Source organism: Prionailurus bengalensis, chromosome B4, assembly GCF_016509475.1.
Source record: "Prionailurus bengalensis isolate Pbe53 chromosome B4, Fcat_Pben_1.1_paternal_pri, whole genome shotgun sequence".
In the NCBI taxonomy this organism is placed as follows: domain Eukaryota; kingdom Metazoa; phylum Chordata; class Mammalia; order Carnivora; family Felidae; genus Prionailurus; species Prionailurus bengalensis.
In genome coordinates, this window is record NC_057358.1 from 133,134,869 (window position 1) to 133,157,274 (window position 22,406).

The 22,406-nt window shown below is 47.1% G+C and overlaps 1 protein-coding gene across 3 annotated transcripts in view; it reads right to left on the bottom strand.

The window, feature by feature from the left end:
* Nucleotides 1-15,695: 15,695 nt before the first annotated feature.
* ENTHD1 (ENTH domain containing 1) overlaps nucleotides 15,696-22,406 on the bottom strand; it is a 104,674-nt gene continuing 97,963 nt past the window's right edge. For all 3 annotated transcript variants that reach the window (XM_043562661.1, XM_043562663.1, XM_043562664.1), the window contains exon 7: nucleotides 15,696-16,908. In XM_043562661.1, coding sequence (XP_043418596.1) covers nucleotides 16,307-16,908 — 602 coding nt within the window. In that variant the 3' untranslated portion in view covers nucleotides 15,696-16,306. The remainder of the gene's footprint in view (nucleotides 16,909-22,406) is intronic.

Genomic DNA, 22,406 nt, shown 5'->3' on the forward strand with positions numbered 1-22,406 from the left:
CCCGAGAAGACACGTGCACAGGACCACCGTCCTGAACCAAACCCCCAGGCCCCCAGCAAAGACGAGACCCCCTCTCCTCTCCTTCCAGAGTCTCCCGGACACTCCGTCTGCATCTGTACTCTCTCTGCGCCTTCAATCTCTGCTCGCACTTCCTTTCGCCTTGCATTTGATTTCTCTCCCGTGCGACGCCAAGGACCCTTTCGGCTGCTCCCGCGGGACCCCCTCTGGGTCCTCGGACCCGCCAGCCTGCATCGATATGAATGTACTTAATGCCACTGAACTGTACGTTTAAAAATGGCTAAAGTGGTAAGTTTTATGTTACGTACATTTTACCACAATACAAAAAAAAAAAAAAGTGTGACAGCTACTTTGGGAATAAAAAATGAAGGGATGGAAATACATACTTTATTTCCAGAAAAAAAAAGAGGCGGGGGGGGGGGGTTGGAAGGGTATGTGTCTGTGGGTTTCCTTTAAATAGATGACAAGTAAAATAAAAGGAAATGAGAGAAAACTTTAAAAGGAAGGTTGCCAGCTTACGAAGTTGTGGTTTTTATAGCCTCTAGGTCAATGTCCTTCATTTTGGAGAAAAGCTGATACTGCCTGTAACATTTTTAAAGGTCAAAACCAAGCGGCACGTCAACCCGCTGCCTAAATGCATGATAATAGCAAATTTAAAAATTAATTACAGGGTCTCTCCTGCTGACACCTGGTTCTGGCTCAGCCGGTGCGGGGCCCAGAGGGGCCCCTCAGAGGTGCCACCGTGTTCAGGAAGCCTTTCACTGCCTGCTTCTATTCTCAGGAGCAGCTCGGCTCCTCTTCACGCCATTGTCCCCGGACAACAATACGTTTTGAAATGAAAAATGTTCTAATTGGACACAAAGGAGACACCTTCCGGATTCCGAGCTCAGACGGGGAATAAAAACTCTACTTAGCTGAGGGCAGAAGGCAAAGCAATTCGGGGAGGGTGTCTGGGGAACCCTGAATCATCTTCAAATTTCCTAAGCTGCACGGGCACCTTTGAAACACGGCGTCGGTGAAGCGGGTAGAGCCCGGGGCTGGGGGAAAACGTGCCGCGAGGCACCCGCGATACCCAAGGGCTTTCCATGTGTCACTCAAGTTCTCCCACCCACCCTGTGGGGCCTTACGGTCTTTGTTCTCCAGAGGCTCGCAGAACTTGCCCGAGGTCATCAGCTCTACTGGCTGGATTCAGCCCTCGCTCAGCCTGGTGCTAAGGAGCAGAGAGACCCAGGTTTCACTTGAAGCTTCTGTCTAGGAGGCCTTAGGTGTTCATTCGCTCGTTTTGCAAACGGGGACAGTTTCTGAATCAGTCAGGATGGCTAGGTTCTGCTGCAGTGACACCATCGGTGCCCGCCAAGCAACACATACCCAAGCTCCAGGTCCCTTGCGGGCTTGCTGGGGACTCTGCTCCACGTCTCCTCCCTCTGGGACCGCCCCCCCCCCTCCCCCCCGCCCCGGCTTGGAACCTGGGACTCATAACAGAGAAAGTCTTCAGCCTTGTTTTCAGTGACGGGGCCACACCGAACTTCCGGGGGTGGGGTGGTACGCGTTTTGCCTCGTGCTGGGGAGGTGGGGAACCAAACGCATTTGGTTATCACGCTTATCACAACCTTGCCTCACGAGGTTGTGGTCGGGCTGGACAGAGGGCATGTAACGTGAGGCACTTTGTAAACATCAGGTTCTCTGCAGATGCAAATGACACATGTAAAATACTAATGCATTGTCATTGCTGTTGTTATGCGACACCAAAATCCTTCCCGTCTTTCACGCCATCCAAGAATCAGTCACGACCGCCAGCCCAAAGTCGTGGGAGCCCTTCTCTCCCCATCAGGATAGACGGCGCTGAGCAGCCCCCGGGGGCTGTGACCACGCTCGCTGCATTTGACTTCTGCTGTGCTGGCTGTCATTATGTTTTTTTCTTCCTCTGCTGAAGTTTCTATCATTATCCAATCGCACAGCCACAGAAGCATCAGAATTTTAATAGACTCGGGCCCCAGAGCCTGATAGCAAAACATTATGATACACGGCTGCAGATGGAAAGTGCTGGGTCTTTACATTTCAACGGGAGCAGTGTGGATTTCACACCCTTCCATGGGGCCTCAGGGCCCCGCAGGGCGATTGGAAAGCCTCCCCTGGTGGGAGGCCCATTGCATTGGCCCTGTCTTGCTGTCCCTGGCCCTGTCCCAAAGTTATGCCACGGGCTGGATACCAGAGCTTTAGAAAAAACCATCAGGGAAGATTTTGACCACCCCTAACGGTTTCCGGACGTCCGTCCTAGAGCTTTGCGCGTGCGACTGTGTTTATTCTCTCCTTCCACACATTCCCCTTCCCATGCACTTTCCTTTACCTTTCCAGCTGACCGGGTCCCCTCTTTCTCACGGCTCTCCCCTGCCCACCCCACCGAGCTGCTTTCTCTGCGCCCCCACTGATAGCAAGTGCATGTGACGGGGCTGCAAGCACAGACCCTTGGCTTCAGGCCAACCCACATGCAGTTTCCGCCTCTGTCTCTTACCGGCCTTTTGCCTTTGGACAGTTCCTCAACCTCTCTCAGCCTGATTTCCTCAGCACAGCGAGGGGGAGGCGATGCTTAGCTCACAGAGCTGGGGGTGACTGCCAAGAACCTCTGCCTTCCTGCCCTTGGCCCCCACCTCCTTCCCCCTCCCCTGTCACCCCGTCATGGTCAGCCCCCTCACTCCTCGGAGTCTTTCTCCATCCAGCCCCAAGAGGGAGGAAGAAGATCCAGAGGCCAGCTCAGGACACAAGCTGCGTCAGCTTTACGAGTAATAAGGTAAAAACGATGGGGCGCCCGGGTGGCTCAGTCGGTTGAGCGTGGACTGCGGCTCAGGTCTTGATCTCGCAGTCCGAGAGTTCGAGCCCCGCGTCAGGCTCTGAGCTGAGCTGACAGCTCAGAGCCTGGAGCCTGCTTCGGATTCTGTGTCTCCCTCTCTCTCTGCTTCTCCCCTGCTCACACTCTTCTCTCTCTCTCTCTCAAAAAGAAATAATTTAAAAAAGAACATAAAGGTAAAAATGAGAATTCCTTTCTATTACTTGGGCTGCTTGGAATGGGCTTACTTGCCTGTGACTCATCAGAGGCTTGACCAGGTGGGCCCACGACTCAAGGAATTTTCCTTCATGTTGATGTTGAGTTCACTGTACCTGTTCAGCTCTGATCACCCTCTGAAATTTTTATTTAGTTATTTACCGTCCGAGCCTTACTAGCTGGAATGTATGGTCCACAAGAACAGGAATTTTGCTTGTCTTATTCTCCACTAGATCCTAAAAGCCATCCTAGAACCACGTCTCTGGGTGCAGGGTAGTTGATCAGTAAATATTCATTGATGACAAGAGTGCCACCAAGATCTCTCGAGCGTCTACTCTATTCCAGGCACTGTGCTAGGCGCTACGAAACTGTAAGGAAATTGACAATTTACTGCGGCCAGACAGACTGTATTTCACTTAATCTTTACAAGTACCTCATTGAGAGGGAACTGATGTTATTTCCATATTGTAAACTAGAGAATGGAGATCGTACACATAGATAACCTGCTTTACTAGATTGTTGTTGCCATTATTTGCTGCCTTCACTTGAAAGCGTTGCTACTTTTCTGCCCCGGTGACAGCAGGCTTGGCCAGGTGGCTTACGAGGGAAGTAACCCTTGCCTGCAGTTTCAAAAGTCATCCTGTGTTTCCACTGTTGTTCTTTCCTTCTGCCACGAGAGCCTGTTCTGTTCTTTCAGCCTGGGTCTCAGAAAAAGGATGGCTTGAGTCAGCCTTGGCGGACTGGCAGCTGGTATTTAACCTGAACGATGTATAAATCGTGGCGGTTGTAAGCCACTGGGAACTGGGGTTGTTTGTTACCACAGCATAACTTGGCGAGCGCTGATCGATACACTGGCTGTAAAAGTTTTGAGAAGGGAAAGCTTTCTTCTTCTTCTTTTTTTTAATGTGTATTTATTTATGTTGAGAGACAGAGAAAGAGAGAACACGATGAGCAGGGGAGGATCAGAGAGAGAGCGAGAATCCCAAGCAGTTTCCACACTGTCAGTGCAGACCCTGGGGGAGGGGGGTGGGGGTCTCACGAACTGTGAGATCATGACCTGAGCTGAAACCAAGAGTAGGACGCTTAACAGACTGAGCCACCCAGGCACCCAAGAAGGGAAAGCTTTCTACGGTGGGGCACATCTCTGGCTGGTTAGAGATGGCCTAATGAAGAGACGGGCAGACATATGCTACAGAGCTTTACCTGTGCAGGCGCTCTGGCCGCACCCCGTTTCCCCTTTCTGGGTTTATAGCCTCCAAGATGCTGGTGTATTGTTTTCCTGTGCCCACCACGAAAGCAGACATCTGGGAAAGTCACTTCATCTCCCCAGGCCCCGATTTCCCTGTCTGTAAGAGGGAGGATAAGGAGACCCTTGGGATTATTTTAAGGGTCAGATGAGCTAACGTGGGAGAGTGCCTCGCCCTCCATAGATGCTTGTTGGCTGAGTGAACGAGTGAACAAATGAATAAATAAACACTTGCAGTCTGGTGCCAAAGAGTGATCCGGCTTATAAAAAACAGTCTCTCTCTTTCTCTTTTTTTTTTTTTTGCTTATTACAAAGCAGTCTCCTCAGGGTTGAGCACCTCTGCAAAAGGCAATCAAGTGAGCGTTTCTGAACTTGTAAGATCGAGGCAGCGGGGACCTTGGCAAGGGGCAGCCTTCCCACGAGTGTCATTTTGCAGCAGGCAATAGCTTCATCCCCCTGAGGCAGGGGTGGAGGAGCAGGTGCCAGCCGGAGCCCCAGAAAAGAGAGAGGCATGCTCCAGAGCCCCCGTTTTCTTCTGAATGCTGCTCCTTGGGACGCAGGTTCTCAGGAACAGGGCAATTGATTTCTGTATGGCAGATACAAAGGCCCACACGACACGGGAGCTGGAGAGACACTACGACAGTCCATCAATGCCAGGCATGGTGTTCGACCTGCATCCTTTTCAAAGAAGGCAGCCTGCCAGTCGGCTCGGTACCCCTTGGTGAATTCTGAAAACCCCGGCACTGAAAAATACTTCTCCTTGTCAATTAATCGAGCCACATATTCAGCTCAAGGAGCACATATTTGCTGCAGAACTGCCTGTATAGCAATGTTAGGTCCACTGAACAGTCCCAGGACTATGTGAGATACGTGGGAAATGTGGAGAAGGGCTCATATTTACTAAGCATCTACTAGGTGCAAGGATCTTGTAGATGCATTTCCATTTATAATAACTGAGCAAGGTGGATGCTCTCATGGCACAGGTGAAGGAACAGAGGCTTGGGAGCCTGAGGAACAGGCCTAGGGCTGCAGAGCCGGAGGGGCAGAGCCTAGACTCACATCAGCATTGTCTGATCCCCGGAACTGGATTTCCCACGGCCGCTGCTTCCCACGACCCTGCACGGCCGCCAAATGGCTGAACGGTAACACTAGGAGGCTGGCTTCATGTTCTGCTGCGTCGCTGTCTTGTGATGGGACTGGTTTGAGCCAGGTGGGTGCCTGGGGAAGGGGCCGCTTTTGTTGAAATGCTTCTTCACGTGTGAGTAGATGAGAGGCTGTTATGGGCTGAATTATGCCCCCTCGAACTAGATGTTGGAGTCTTCACCGTCAAGACCTCAGAATGTGAGCTCATTTGGAACTGGGGTCTTTGCAGAGGTAAGTCCATTAACATGAGGTCATCATGGCGGGCCCTAACCCAGTATGACGGGTGTCCTTATCCAAAGGGGGAATTTGGACACAGACGGACATGCGAGAGGGGAGACGTGTGACGAGACGCAGGGAGGTGGAGGTGCAGGGCCGGAGGGAAGTGTCTGTAAGCTAAGGAATGTTGAGGACTGCAGGCTGGGAGGGAGGCCTGGGAGGAAGAGCCTCAGAAGGAACCCGACCTGCCGACACCTCGATCTCAGATCTCTGGCTTCCGGAATGGTGAGATAATACATTTCGGTTATTTTAAGGCACCGAGTCCCTGACACTTTGTTCTGGGAGCCCTCGGACACTATAGAGGGACCACAGTAGTGGCTTCTGCTTCCTCTCTTTTGTCGGGGCATTCGGCTGAGACAGGCCGCTTCCTCAGCAAAACCAAAGCCCCGCTGCTTGCACAGCTTGACCTTCGTCACGGGGCTCTGGTGGCGGCTAGTCACACTGAAGATCCCCCTGCAACTCGCCCCACCCTGAGGGGGCTGTGCTGTCCCGGGGGTGCAGCAGGCTTTGCACGGAGCTAGGTGTAGAGACAGAGGAGGGAAACCACAGAAAGGCACATGTTCACCCTGAACGCTGTCCCGTCCCCCGAATTCTGTTAAAGTCTTTAAAATTAGGAATTTTAGGGGCACCTGGGTGGCTCAGTCAGTTAGGCTTCTGACTTCGTCTGACTTTGGCTCAGGTCACGGTCTCGCAGTTCGTGGGTTCGAGCCCCGCATCGGGGTCTGTGCTGACAGCTCGGAGCCTGGAGCCTGCTTCGGATTCTGTGTCTCCCTCTCTCTCTCTGCTCCTCCCCCATTTGCACTCTGTCTGTCTCTCTCAAAAATGACTAAACGGTAAAAAATGTAAAATAATAAAATAAAATTAGGAATTTTAACTAATTAATCAATGGCTTATTACTATCCAAGTATCTCCATTTGCTTAAGTTTTCCATGTGGAAAAGGTGATGAGCTAAGGAGCTGGCACATTACTGCTTGTGTTCTAATGTTAAACGGCAGAAGAGGGCCGCCCGTGAACCTCAGCAGATTAGTCATTGAAATTCACCCTTTTAACGATTGTCATTTAGGTGTCTAGACAGAATCAGAGTGATAACCACCCTCTCCCCTTTCAGCTCATCTCAGCAATGTGAGGTGTTCTGGTCTTTGTGTAATATTGTTTCCAATAACTTTGGCTTTTTAGGGGAAGAAGCGGAGATTAATGAGCCACATGAAAACACCAATTTCTATACATTAGAGATGATGAAATATGTTAATGGCTTAAACGGAGCTAATCTGCAAGATTAAGACTATAGAAGACAATTTTAAGGCCAGAGACTCCATACTGAGTTTTTGACAGCTGATTAGAATCGTGAACCTTCTCCGTGTTTTAGGGAAGAGGCTGAGGGCGGCGTAGCTGGCGGGAGAGGGTACCTCTGGCATCGGAAACCTGGGGGAGGTGTCCCAGCCCCGCTGCTCAGAGCTGTGTGACCTTGAGCGGGTGACTCAGCCTCTCTGAGGCCCCCATTTCTCATCTGCCTAGCTCTCTCGAGCGCCGTGAGACTAAAGAGAGATGTTCAAGTGCTTGCCAACTGCAAAGTGCTCCACAAATGTTAGGAAACGCGAGGCCAAGGGGATTTGAACAGACTGAGCAGTAGAAACCCCCTGAGATAAATAACCCGTAAGCACAGCAAACTCGTGTGTTGTGTCCCTCCTCCTGTAGCTTCCTAAAATACTTTAAAAGAGGAGATCTATAGGCCTCAGGGTGAGGACTTGCCCGCAAACCCCTGTCCACATGGCAGGCGAGAGAGCCTTTGGATCTTTGGTTTCCTAAGCCGCCTGCCAATCCTGTCCCCGAAGGGGGCTGTGCTGGTTAGGGCCATCAGGGCTGCCCTCCCCTTCAAAAGAGCAGGGACAATTTAGAAGTTGGCAGGGCCTTGCTCAGCAGGTGCTGCTTAGCAAATAAGCTGGTGGGGATCTGGGCCGGCCGCTCAGGAAGGGAGCAGAGCTCAGGGAGGGTCACCTCCGGCCCTGTCCCCTCCGCAGCTTTTGTGGAGAGGGCTGGGAAAGCCCGTCCTGCCCCTGCCCGCGGGGGTCTCATGGAATCGCAGGCTCCTGATTCTTTGGGGCACACACTAGGCTCGTGCATCTTCTGTCAGGCCCCTTGCCTCATGAACGTAGGACGTTTTGGCTTCAGGTCTCCTGAGAGCCCCGCTTTCAAAGCCTTGGCCTCTTTCACGGCTCCCACGACAGACAAAACGCGTGGGTATCTGCCTGCCGTCCTGCTGAGCTCCACCGACGCGGGCAGCCAGGCCTCCCTGCCTTCCTTGCAGACCTCCCACCCCTACGCCCGCCTCTCGGGCCTCAGATCAGTGCCATCCCTCCCGTCTCCAAAGGCTTTCAAAGTGCCAGCTGACGCGGGTCTGTCATTGACTCGCCCTTCTGCCCTCGTGAAATGGTCTGGCCGCTGTGCTACTTTCTCTCCGAATCGCTCGGCCAGTCTCTGCGGGTCAGGTGCACCGACGCCGTTTTTCCTTCCCTTTGCTGGTTCTCTTAATCTTTGGAATTTGTGCTTTTCAAGCTGTGTATTTATTCTCACGTTTGGCTTAATCTGGTGGGTTACTGTTTCGAGTTCAGAACTCTGTTTTTTGTTGTTGTTGTTGATTTTTGGAGAAATGGGGGGGGGGGGGAGGAGTCCAGGTGGAACAGAACCGGTTCAGGGTTAATTAAAACCAGCTCCTCTGGGGTTGGTGGTGGCTGCTCCCTGGGACCCTTACCCCGGGGTGTGGGAGGAAAGCAAATACCCCATCTTCAGGGCCAGGGATAATGAAACTACGTCAAGTGCCCCCCGCCACTTAAAAAAAAAAAAAAAGAGTATGAACACATTACTGTTATATGCAACCAAATACAAACCAGATTTTTTTCTAGAGTTCTTATTGGCTGTTTCTGGGGTGCTCTGCGTGGTTTTCAAGTGCGTGTTATGTACTCCGGAGGCAGAGACCCATGGTAGCCCTTGGAAGTTCTCCACGGCTAGGGTGAACCAGGGACCGGTCCCCACTTAAACCAGGGTGTGTGGCTACATGGCATTTCCCAGGTCTCATTAGGTAAGGAGAAGAGAAATTGGGACAGTCTCTTCATCTCCAAAGTGGGTCTTAACACGTTCTAGCTCCGCTGCAGCCTCCAGACGTGAAAGAAGGCGAGGACAGGCCGGGGAGCGTGGGTGGAGGCAGAGGGCTCTTCAGAAACAGGCAGATCAGCAAGAGAAGCTCCGGGGGGCGGGGTCTGGGGTGGCAGCTTCGGCCACGTGGCCCTAAGAGTAGGGGGTGACCAGCTGGAGAGCAGGCTGCGGATGGGGAAGGCAAGGGCGGGAGTCAGGAGCTCCGCTCCCCCCAAAGCTGGGGACAAACGGGCTGGGGCTGCCATCCTCCCACACTCTCCTGTCCCAACCGAGGCAGCGCCACCCACCTGGCCACCCTCACCTTGACTTGCGAGGCAGTGCGGTCGCATGCTTACACCCACCTGTACCCCGAGACGGACCAGGGCTCGAAGTGTGGCTTTGGCCCTTACGACTACCTATGTGACCCCAGGCAAGTTCCTTAGCTTTTCTTAGCCTCTGTGTTCTCCTATGCGACGTGACAACACTAGAACCTTCCTGATAGGGTTGCTGAATTAAAAAGTGCTTAGAACCTTGCCAACGTCCAAGAAATGTCAACCATTGTCAGTGTTGTTATTATACCGCTATTAATGACAACAATATTAAACTAGAGTTCTGGAGCTCATCCTCGATGCGTTGCTCTGTCTCATGCCCTGCCTTTCACCACGGCAGGTCCTAGAATGTCTGCTTTCTGCATTTCGCTATGGGTGCTCTGTGTTGTAAGAGTGATGCAGTCACAGTACAGGGGACAATTTTCAATCACGGTGCAACCGCACACACAGATCTTGGTATTTTCTAATGGAATTTTGCTGTTTGAATGGCTGTGGACGCCTGAAGCCATAATTCTGCAGTAATTACCATATCTTTTGAGGACTTTCTGCACCATCAGTGAGAAAACAGAATTTGAAACTACCAAACAAAATCATCTTGAAAACCTAGCTTCTTCCCAGCCAATTTACTCTTTTCTAAGCCTGCCTGCTGATAAAAGGTGGCACATATCCTCTGGCATAACGCTAAGACGCTGGGCCTCCTCAAATTACTTCGTGTTCCGCAAGAAATAAAAATCTCTCAATCCCACGTATCTAAATCCTTTTATCACATCTCAGAATCCATTCTATTAAAAATACAGTGAGACCTCGGAAAAGCGTCCCCGGTATTCGAGCATGTAACTGACTCATCAGGCTGCTCTCAGGATTCACCTGCTCTTCAGAACGAAGGCGCAAGAAGAAGACATTCCTCGCACATCCAGAGCAAACCACTGTCACAACCATCCCATTTGTGGGGCAGATGAGTCACCGGAGTCTCCAAAAATCCCCTACGAAGTCGGTTTTTATCAAGTTAGTGGATGGATTTTGGAAGCCCTTTCGCCCCCAAATTTCCATGACACTTCATTTCCAACAAGATCCATTTACTTGTCATTCAGTCCTTTTCCGGTATTTAGTCAGTTACCGCTACCTAACCGTCACCTACTGTGTCGCTGCATGAAGCAAAACCGCGGCCCTCACCTCCGGCCTGCCAGCTTTGTCCCATCCTCAGGCTCACCTAGTTCATTCCTGCTCCCGCCTTTTGTACATGCTGTCTCTGCCTAGAAAATTCTCTACCCTAACGCCCTCTGCTTGACCAACCCTTGCTCAACCTTCCGGACTCACTTTGGACTTCGTGTTCTCCAGGAAGCATTCCCTGACATCCCCAAATCAGAGCTGCCTCTCCCACTTTACCAGGCGCTCCCACACTATCCCCTGCTTCCTAAACTCAGAAGACTTACACATCACACTCCGCCCACGTCTCTCCCTGTACCTCCACGAAGCTGCGACGCTGAAGCCAGGACCCACACCCATCTTGTTCGCCATGGTGTCCCCAGTGTCTAGCAAATTGCCTACTCGTAACGAGTGCTTATTAAATATGTCAAGGATGAATACATAAGTAATTTGACAATAGGTAAACCGTAAAATATTTTTGTAACTGCCTTATAATAAGAGCCTCAAGTTTCAAATAAAATACTTAATAGCATTTAATGAAGTATTTTTAATCTGAGATAATTACAAAGTCAATCAGAATATACCCGTTCCTAATTTAGGCCAGGTTTGTTCTAGTCACTTAATGGAGTTGGCTAAATAGAAACTCACGTAAGTGCTTGTTAATTATACTGATTTAAAAAAATGGTTGAATTAAAATATAGGAGCTATGTAAAACCTAGTTAAAACCTGGAGTTACTTTGTGCATGTAAGGCAGTTACTCAAAGGGATAGCTTTTGTTGCCTTAGTTATTTGTGGGGTGTATCTCTGAGTTCATTTCAAGGTATCTGACGCAGCACCTCTTGGTAATGGAGGGAAGGAGAGAGGAGTGCTATATCTCTGGAGGGTTGTTTCTTCTCAGTTCTTAGCAATGTACAACTCAGAAATTTCAGAGCGAGTAAAAAAAAGGAGATACTGTATCCTACCATCCCTTAAGAGTCCATTTGTGGGTCTCCCAGATATATGAAGCTGTACGTTTCCTTTCCCCAAACCATTCGATTTTTACAATAAAAGCCACCACCACAACAATTTGATTAACCTATCAAATTTCCCCATAACTCTAGGGCTCAGGGTCTGTGAGGACAGGAATGTCTGGTTTTGCTCACTAATGAATCTCCAGGGCCTGGAACAGTCTTATGAGTAATAGGTGCTCAAAAAAAAAAAAAAAAAAAAAAAAAAAGCAACAGAGACCTGATAGGTAAATGATCATAGAAGCCACTTTTCTCTAAGGGCATGTGTGGAACTGAATCGATTCCAACTTTCATTTTGATGGTGATAGGAGCAGAAATCACCTCACACAGGTGGGAAGTCTAACACGACACCACTCCTTACAACAAAGTGGAACCCAATGGCTACGCAATGAGAATGAATTAGAAATGAACCATCGTTTATGAGAAATTTAAGTCTAGGATTAACCTGGGGATTCTAGAAAACTTCAAGCCACGACCTTCATTTACCTAAGCGGTATGGTGGTGCAACAGCACCAGACACTTGGCAGTAGTAAAAACAAATTCTTGTATTAATCATACAAATAAATGACCAACATATAATCGAAGATGATCAGGTACACAAGGAAACATACACCATGAGCACAAATCAGCAGGGCAACAGATAACAAAAACAGACCCCTAAAAACTTTAGATGTTAAAATTATTAGAGTACAAATGATGGGAAGTTAAGAAATAGACTTCTACGCTTCTTCATGACAGGAATTAGAATATTTTTTGAGCCAAAGGACAACGAACATACTACATACCCATACTTGTGGTAAAATGGTGAGACTGCTTCAGAAAATAGCTTGGCAATTCCTTAAAAAGTTATATGTAAGAGTAACCATACGACCCAGCAATTCTACTCCCGGGTATATACATCCAAGAGAACTGAAAACATATGTTCACACAAATATTCGTAGCAGCATTATTCACAGTAGCCAAAAAAGTGCAAACAACCGAAATGGCCATCAACTGACGAACCGGTAAACAAAATGTGGTATATCCTTACAATGCAAGATTATTCAGACATAAAAAGGAATGAAGTACTCACACATGCTACAATGGTTGAAGCCCAAAAACATCATGCTAAGTGAAAGAAGCCAGACACAAAAAGCCACATAGGATTCCACTTATATGAAATACCCATTAAGAGGCAAATTAATGGAAACGGAAAGTAGACTGGGGGTTACCAGGAGCTTGAAGGAGAAGAAACTGGGGAGGAGCGGCTAATAAGTATGGAGTACCTTTTTGTGGTGATGAAACGGTTCTAGAATTAGATAGTAGTGATGGTTGTACAACCCTGTTAATAAAGTAAAACCACTGAACCATATTTAAAAGAGTAAATTTTATGGTATGTGAATTGTATTTCAAATTTTTAAAAATTGGCAGGTTGCAGTAAAGGGAAATTTATGGCCTTAAATGCATATATTCTTAATAGTTTGCTGGTCAGAACACTCTCTAGTTTACTTACTATATTTGCCAGTAAGAATTCTATACTAGTTTGCTTAATATTCTTACTTGAAAAGATCTGCAAGAAACATGGATGTGTGAAAAGTTTTTTTAAAGAATCTTTTAAAATATTTTAAAAGAACCAAGTAGAATTCTAGAAATGAAAAAGGAATAACTGAATTTAAAATGTAATGGGAGGAGTTAACAACAGATTAGACATAGCTGAAGAGAGGCCTCATTAACTGGAAGGTAAGTTGGAAAAAAATTACCCTGATTCATGTAGTAAGTATGTTGCAGTATCCTGTGGTGAAGTGTCATGATATCCGAACGTTTCTTTCAAATGGTTCAGCAAAATGTGTGTGTCTATTTACCTATCTACATAATGCATATATAGACATAAACATGTTTAGCAAGACAGGGAGATAAAGCAAACATGGCAACTTGTTAACTATTAGTGAATCTAGACCGAGATTTAGATTTCTATCAACTGTTATGTTCCAAAATTTAAAAGCTGGCAACCCCCACCCCCCAACTCTTGCTCTCTCTCTCAAAAATAAATAGACATTAAAAATTTTTCAAAAAAAGGTGGGGGGGGTGCCTGGGTGGCTCAGTTGGTTAAGCATCCGACTCTTGATTTCGGCTCAGGTCATGATCTCGTGGTTCGTGAGTTTGAGCCCCACATCGGGCTTTGAGCTGACAGCGTGGAGCCTGCTTCTGATTCTCTATCTACCTCTCTCTCCCCCTCCCCAACTCTCTATCAAAAATAAACGTTAAAAAAATTTTTTTTAAACTCGCAAAAAGGTAGCACTTACAATACACAAAAATATCAAGTATGAAAGGATTAAGTCTTTAAAAAAGAAATAGAAGCCCTCTGTGAGGGAGATTATGAGTTTACTGTGAAGCATTAAGAGAAGACATAGAACATAGAGAAATACCATGCTCATGGATTGGAAAGCTAAACATAAAATTTATGAGAGAAGATACAGATGTACGATGCTCCTAGATTAGAAGATTAAATTTGTAAAAATCCCCCAAATTCATGAGTAGATTTAATGCAACTTTCATCAAAATCTAACAGGGCTTTCAATCACTATATTGTACACCTGGAACTAGTATCACACTGTATGTTAATGAACTGAAATTGAAACAAAAACTTAAAAAAATCTAATAGGGTTTGGAAAGAACTCGGCAAGGTGCATATGCGTATGGAAGAGGTAAGGGTCGCGAAGAGAAACACACTCTGGGCTTCCAACCACTACACGCTGTGTGGTTTTGTTCTACCTCAGTGGTGGCTCCGTCTCGGCCTTATTCATTGATTCCCTAACTTCTTCCTGATCTTCTTAGGCCTGCCCCAGGGCTCAGGCCTTCAACTTCTCTCCACTATTATACTCGCTCCTTCGGCAATTTCATCCAGTCTCGTAGCTTTAAATAAGCATCAATTACTAAACCCCACCGCCTCCGTTCCAATCTAGATCTCTCTCTCAGACTCAACTCTTATATCCAATTGCTTATTTGGTATCTCCACTTGGGTTATCTAATGGACATCTGAGATGTAACCTATCTCGAACTGAATGCCTCAGAACTTTTCTCCGTCTGCCACCCTCCTCGTTTCAGTTGATGAGCAATTTTAATTGCTCAGTCCAGTACTTTGGGTTCAGCTGTGACGCTTTTTCTCTTATTTTATCCAACCCATCAACCAATCCCTAGTCACTTCTCATATACCCTCCTTTGATCCACCACCCGCTCTTATCTGGATAACTGCAATGGCCTTCCAATCGGCCTGCCTTCCTCATCCCGTGTCCCTGCATCCCTCCCTCCCCAGAACCAGTGTGATCATTTTAGAAGCCCAAGATCATTTTTCACCCTAAAACCTTGTCACAATTTTTTTTTTAATTTTTTAACGTTGATTTTTGAGACAGAGAGAGACAGAGCATGAATGGGGGAGGGTCAGAGAGAGAGGGAGACACAGAATCCGAAACAGGCTCCAGGCTCTGAGCCGTCAGCCCAGAGCCCGACGCGGGGCTCGAACTCACGGACCGCGAGATCGTGACCTGGGCCGAAGTCGGCCGCTTAACCGACTGCGCCACCCAGGCGCCCCATCTTTGTCACAATTTTTATTGAGGAAAAGCCAAAATCTCTAACGACGGTCTTCTAGAACCTGTATCATCTGGCACTGCTCCTTGTTCTTTCCTCCAGGACCTCAGATCTCCTACCGTCGTGCCCTTCCCTCACTTCACGCCAGCCGCACTGGCTTCCTTGCCCCTCCTCAAATATGCCAACCCCCCTCCCACATTACAGTCTTTGCACTAACACTCCCACTAGCATTTCCCTCTAGTTCTTACCCCAGTTAGCGTGATGAAAATCGGCGTGGGTTTGGCATTAGAATATATTTTAGATGTCCCATATTTCTTCAAAATAATCAGGAATTTATCTTAGCGCTTCGTTGGTAATTGTTGGAACTGAGCAATGGATACACGGAGCCCTTACGCTGTCTTCTCAAATAAGTATAAAACAAAATGAAAGCGTCTCTGGTGGTTCCACTGTGCAGTAGGATGGAGAAGCACTGGTCTATGATCTCGCAACTAGATCATTTTCCCAGAAGTAAAAATTCTAGGGGGCGCCTGGGTGGCTCAGTCGGTTGAGTGACCAACTTTGGCTCAGGTCATGATCTCGTGGTTCGTGGGTCCAAGCCCCGTGTCGGGCTCTGTGCTGACAGCTCAGGGCCTGGAGCCTCCTTCGGATTCTGTGTCTCCTTCTCTCTCTGCCCCTCCCCCGCTACACTCTGTCTCTCTAAAAACAAATAAACGTTAAAACAATTTTTTTAAGTTTAAAAATAAATAAAAAATAAAAATCCTACTTGAAAGGCTGTCTTAATAAATTAAAAGGATACATAGAAGATGAAAAACATCAAGTTTATTTTCCAAATACAACCAAAGTATGCATTTGAATTCACTTTGCAATAAACATTAGCAATAAAAACACCTGTCCCATGTCCCACCTGTCTCAGCTTAACCCCCCAACCAATGGTGGCAGCCACAGGAAGGGAAAGATTGCTGGTCCTTTGTTTGCAGAGGCTGAAACCTGGCACGAGAGCAGACGGAACAGCAACCCCAGGCTCTGAAGGCCTTCTTACCACCTGCTCATCCAAAGGCTCCGGAAGAGCCATTTGCAGTCTGAGGTCTTGCCACAGCTTCCACTAATGCTTAATATATTTTGAGGTGAAGTCCAGGGTGTGGAAGAAAGAAATTCTCTTCAGTGTCAAATGAAAAACAGTTTGTAGCTGAATCTGAAAATATTATCAAAGGTGATGCTTTTTCCTCCTTAAAAAAGAAACCACCCAAATGAGTTTAGTGGTTTGAAAGATATTCGTTAATAAGCCTGACAAGGAAAAATCCAACCACCGCCCCATTTTTGCCAGAAGGATGAGAATCTACAAAAGGCTAACTTAGGTCTTCGGGAGGTGGAACCACATGAGTTCTACCGACAGGGGCTCTCGGGCTTGTTACATGTGATCTGAGGTCCCCTCGGAAGACTGGGGAAGCTGGGAAGACTTTAGCTGCAGACTATTCCCACTCATGCTCACCAGATGGCTATTGATGACGTTAAGTTCTCTTATCACCGTGCTCAGGTCTTCGTGTAGTTTCACTATGGCATTTTTCACCTCCCCTAGGAGAGTTTTAATGGAATCGTTTGTTTCAGGCTCCCCCGGCAGGCCGGCAGGTGTCTGAAAACTCAGACAGGACACAGAGGTGACGTGGTCTGCCCCGGGGGTGGAAGACTCTGCCCAATTACTGGCAGAAGCAGGACGTGTCTGCTCTTTAGCACACTCAGAGTTATCCGGAAGACTCTCCAGCAGATGGAGGTTGTCGTTCTCCTCTTCATCAGAAGACGCTCGGTCCCTAGGAGCAAAGGGGTGGTGAGCCCCGGCCGTCTCATCTTCATCTTTAAAGGAGGCGGAAGAACACCGTTGCTGGGCCAGAGACCGGAAGGAAGGTCCCGCCAAAATGCGGGGTAGGAGATGAACAGACGTCTCCAGAGAGGCTGAGTCGGGAGACGGCATGGATAAAGTAGAAAGGGAGGCCGTTCCTTCAGAGGTGGTTGAAACTACAAGGGAGAGAGAGATTATGCAACATACAAACGAGAGTAATGGCTAAAATAATTTTTCAGTGTGAAATCCCCATCTGCAAGGTCTCAACATAAAGATACTACTGACAGTCTCATATGCTAAACAGTCATCATAAGCCTAGATAAACCCGAAGCAGGAAGCAGAGAAAATCTAAAGATGTATTATATACCAACGATGCCATGGAAATGAAACAAACATGGAAGTATCAATAGTCACCTTGACTGTGAACCGTGCCCGATGTACTTTCACACCACACTTGCCAGAGAGAGCAGAAAAGTAAAGTATTACACCCTGTTCTACTGGCTGGTGGCATTTTAAGTTGGCATTTAAAGCAGAAAGTCTGAGAAAGCTGTAACTTAGATTCCTTCATCCTTTTTTTTTTTTTTTTTTTTGTCCCCTACAGAGACCATTATGGTAAAATGAACAACCAACTACAAGTACCTAAAAGCTGTCAAACGAATCTTTTTTCTCTAACTGTTCAAATACGGTCAAAACTGAACTCCAGCCCACCTGAGATCTGGGACACTTGAGCACACGTACAGAATTTTTTTTTTTTTCACCAAGAAACAGTAAGTAAAATCAAAAGCATTCTAAACCAGTTTTCTGTAAAATATTTGATAACATTTTAATTCCCTTTCAGACAAAATCATACTCATTGCTTCTTGTGCACTTCATTTTAAATCGTTATTTCCCGGGGCGCCTGGGTGGCTCGGTCGGTTAAGCGGCCGACTTCGGCTCAGGTCATGATCTCACGGTCCGTGAGTTCGAGCCCCGCGTCGGGCTCTGTGCTGACAGCTCAGAGCCTGGAGCCTGTTTCGGATTCTGTGTCTCCCTCTCTCTGACCCTCCCCTGTTCATGCTCTGTCTCTCTGTGTCTCAAAAATAAATAAACTTAAAAAAAAAATAATAATAAATAAAAAATAAATCGTTATCTCCCAAACTGTGTGCTGAGGAACGCTGTGTTCCTGGAGATGTAACAAGAGGTTTTGTGAAAACAGTATTTCAAAGTCAAGCAAGACCAGGCGATTGCATGTTGGGCCTCTCGTTAGGAGGTTAACAACGAACATTAGCACATTTAAAGTTCCGAGAAGTCGTACACTAATTTATTCAAGGGTTTTCCAAACTTTCTCGGACACAACTTTCTCTTGTCTTCTTGGAGTATCTATTTACATTCATGCGTGCATTAGGTGGTACGGGTTGGCAGAATTTGGTTTCTAAAGTCTTGCAGCTAACTCTAGACTTGCTACTTTCACATAAAAAAAAAAAAAGCTGAAGTCACAGAAAGGGAAATTACCGCTAAGCACACATGACTTCTTATTTTTCTGTATTATTTTGTTTGCTTAGAGATGCATGTCCCTTTAAACGAAATTGAACCTCTCCTGTAAAAAACATGGCTGGGGCAGGCGGCTTCTATTTTCTGCTTCAAAGCTCTCTGAGGGCTATCTCCGTCCAGTTTTTAGGAAAAATTCCAATCACAAGACATTTTGGGGGTGACATGAGTATTCTCAGCCGATGGAGCAGCAGGACACGAAAAGGAAAATAGGGACTTCGTCGGCACATGGTCAAGGCAAGACAAGCGCACAGAAGAATCTAGGTCAGCCTTATCCTGACGTTCTGTCCTTGGGTTGAAGAGAGGGCATGGTGGTGACGGGCACGCTGAGGGTGAGAGAGCCTCCACACGTGTGCGTCCTGAGTCACGCCGCTGCTCTGCTCTGGGTGTGCTCTGTTTGGGTCACAGCTGTCACCTGACATGTCACCTGTCACCCCGCACCATCCTCCCGTGTTGGCTCTCCCGTTTCTATATCCCAAGTCTTTCTCTTTCTGGGTTTACCCTCACCTGGGGATAGCACATTCTCCAGCAGGTCACTGAAAAAGGGTAACACAGTTACGTGAGTCACATGGACGCGATGTGATTACCCGGTTTAGTTTTATGCCAGCGGTTCTCAAAGCGGGTGCCTGGGTGGCTTGGTTGGTTGAGCGTCTGACTTCCGCTCAGGTCATGATCTCGCGGTACGTGAGTTCAAGCCCCACATGGGCTCGCTGCTCTCAGCACAGAGCCCGCTTTGGATCCTCTGTCCCCCTCTCTCCCTCTGCCCCTCCCCTCTCTCAAAAACAAATAAAACATTAACGACAACAAAGTGCGCCCCCTGAACAAGCAGCAGCAGCACCTGGGAATTTGTTAGAAGTAAAGTTCTTGGGCCCCATCTCTCTAAATCAGAAACTGGGACTGTGCCCAGGACATTGAGTTTTAACAAGCCTCCAAGGGTGTCTGATGCCTGCTAACGTCTCAGAATCACTGTTTTCTGCTGTGTGTCCACCTTTCTCTCGCTTTGTAGCTACAACTGCTGACTGAGTAGCTTATCATTGTTTACAGTTTGGCAGCTTTGATTCAGGGGCTTTTGCTCATAAAAAGCCACTTCAGCTCTAATTGCTGCGCGCCAATTTACTTTTGTTTCCAAACACGCCACAGCTGTACGAGACACTTCAACGCTGCACTCCAGGGTGCCTCTCCTGCCCATTTCGTCACCCTGCTCCCACTCACTGCGGAAGGTACTGGACTATCTTGTTAGCAGCCATCCTCTCCATACAGTGCACCCACCAGAGCTGGAGCCAGCCGCGGTAAATGGCTGAATTTAAACGATCTCCCCGGGTGATATACGCACGCCAATTAATGCTGCACTTGCTTCAAAATAGCACCGATAAAGCGATTCCAAATGCGGATGTGTTATCTCTGACTTTTTATGCTCGTGAAAACATCAGGCCCCTTAATTATTATATTGCAACTCGAAATTTAAAAAGCATTTAGAAGAACTGCGCTGCAAAAATATCATGACGAATACATTCCTAGAAATATTTTTAAACTCTCTCCGCCTAGAGCTGCAAATGTAAATTTTTCTGTTAGCAGTAGGTCCTCGTTCAGCTAAACACTTCAAACTGTTCACGATAAAACAGGAGCTTTTTATTCTTCTCTTTCCGTTTTCCTATCCGATATAGAACGACTGTTAAGTTACCTGTACACATGAATTAAAACATTCTGATTTTAGGGGCGCCTGGGTGGCTCAGTCGGTTGGGCGTCCGACTTCGGTTCAGGTCACGATCTCACGGTTTGTGAGTTCGAGCCCCGCGTCGGGCTCCGTGCTGACAGCTCAGAGCCTGGAGCCTGCTTCGGATTCTGTATCTCCCTCTCTTTCTGCCCCTCCCCCACTTGTGCTGTGCCTCTCAAAAATAAATAAATGTAAAAGAAAAAACTAAAAAAAAAAATTCTGATTTTGTTCTGTGTTGTAGAAAGTAACAAATGTCCGTAGTAATATTATTTGTAATAGCTAAAAAGACGAAACAACTCAAATATCCATCGGCTGATGGATAGATACATAAAATGTGTTTAAACAGTGGAGTATTAGCCATAAGGAGAGAAGTACTGATTCATGTGACAACATGGCTGAACCCTGGAAACGCTGTGCTACGTCAAAGAAGCCAGACACGAGAGGCACATAGTGTATGATTCCGTAACATGAAATGTCCAGAGTAGGCAAATGCACCGAGGCAGAAAGTAGATCACTGCTTAGGAGGAAGCGTTCGGGGGGAGGAAGGAATGGGGAGTGACTGTTAATGGATACGGGACTTTTTGGGGTAATGAAAATATCCTGGAATGAGTGGTGATGATGGCGCAATTCTGCGAATATACGAAAAGTACTGAATTGTACACTTTAATAGGGTGCATTTTCTGGTGCATGAATTAGATCTTGTACTTAAAAAAAATTTTTTTTTAATGTTTATTTATTTTTTTTGAAAGAGAGAGAGAGAGAGAGAGAGAGTATGAACAGGGGAGGGGCAGAGAGAGAGTCCCGAGCAGGTCCTGAACTGTCAGCACGGAGCCCAACACGGGGCTCGAACCCACGAACCATGAGATCATGACCTGAACCGAAGTTGGACACTCAACAGACTGAGCCACCCTGGCGTCCCAATCTACGTACTTTTAAAAGTACAATATTTGAGGGGCGCCTGGGTGGCGCAGTCGGTTAAGCGTCCGACTTCAGCCAGGTCACGATCTCACGGTCCGTGAGTTCGAGCCCCGCGTCGGGCTCTGGGCTGATGGCTCGGAGCCTGGAGCCTGTTTCCCATTCTGTGTCTCCCTCTCTCTCTGCCCCTCCCCCGTTCATGCTCTGTCTCTCTCTGTCCCAAAAATAAATAAAAACGTTGAAAAAAAAAAAAAGAAAAAAAAAGTACAATATTTGAAAATTTATTGTCATGATTATCAAGGAGCTACATGAAAAGAAACAGATTTAGGAATAACATAGGATTCGAGAGAAATGCTAATGACTCTGCCTCTAATCACTGATGCTAAACTGTTACTGGGATGACTGGACGATTGGATTAATGCTGAGTCTTCTCACTTACCTACGAAGTATAAATTTGGCTCACTGAATGTAAAAAATCAAATCAGTGTGTCTTTTTGTCTGCACGGAGGCAGGCGGGAGCTGTACAGCTGGAGGAGGTGTTGCTGGGTCCACAGAACCACCACTACTGAAACCCATGGTACAAAAATGGAATCAATGAGATATAAACAAAGGACAGAGCCAGTGAGAACGCTCACCACTAGCCCAGCATGCGAACATATGGATTTTTTTTCCTACCCCCCAAAATTAGAAAGAAAAGTCCAGGGCAGTCTAACACACTTACCCAAACTATGGCTCACGGATATAATGATCTGGCTTCTGTGCATCTTCTATCTTCTTTTTTTCTTTTTGGTATGCATGACAAATGATCTAATGACCTAAAGGAATAGTTTGACCTAGACATAAATAACTTAAAATTTAAACGAAGGGAGAGAAGGAATGGACTGTTCTAGGAACAGAGTTATCCAGTATCAAAAGGTCAAACGAGGCTGCTGCAAATCCATCATTCGGTGAAAATACTAGAACGAGAATATTAACCTATATTAGGTGGCTGAGATCTGCTACACCGTGAGGGTGCAAGTATTTTTAAGTTTACCAAGCTCATCATCTCCAAAGAGTTTTGTAACACCAGACCTGGACCCTTCATATAAACAAATACTTCTTAAAACAATAAAATAGAAAAAAAAAAAAACCACCCCAGAAAGTAGACAGTGTCGTGTCTATCTTTCTTCACCCAGCGTCCCCGGAGACCAGCCATCGATCCTGCCTCATCGTTTCCCGAATTCCTCAACCGCAAGTTACCTGCAGCCATTCCTTTGAGCTGCCCTACTCTGAAATCTTGCTTTCCAAGATTACTTTCCTTCTCGATTCCTTCCAGCCTTCGCATTCCCTTTAACGCATCTACACTTTGGCCTCATCGAGACATCAGGTCCAATGATCTTTTTATTTTCTCGTTATCCGTCACTTGAACCACTTCCTTGCTCCCCTCCTCTCCCCCCACTGCCACGGTTTCTGCTTTATCTGCTGCTAATTCCTAATCCAGGAGTCAGGCAGACCTTTTCTGTCAAGGACCAAACTGTA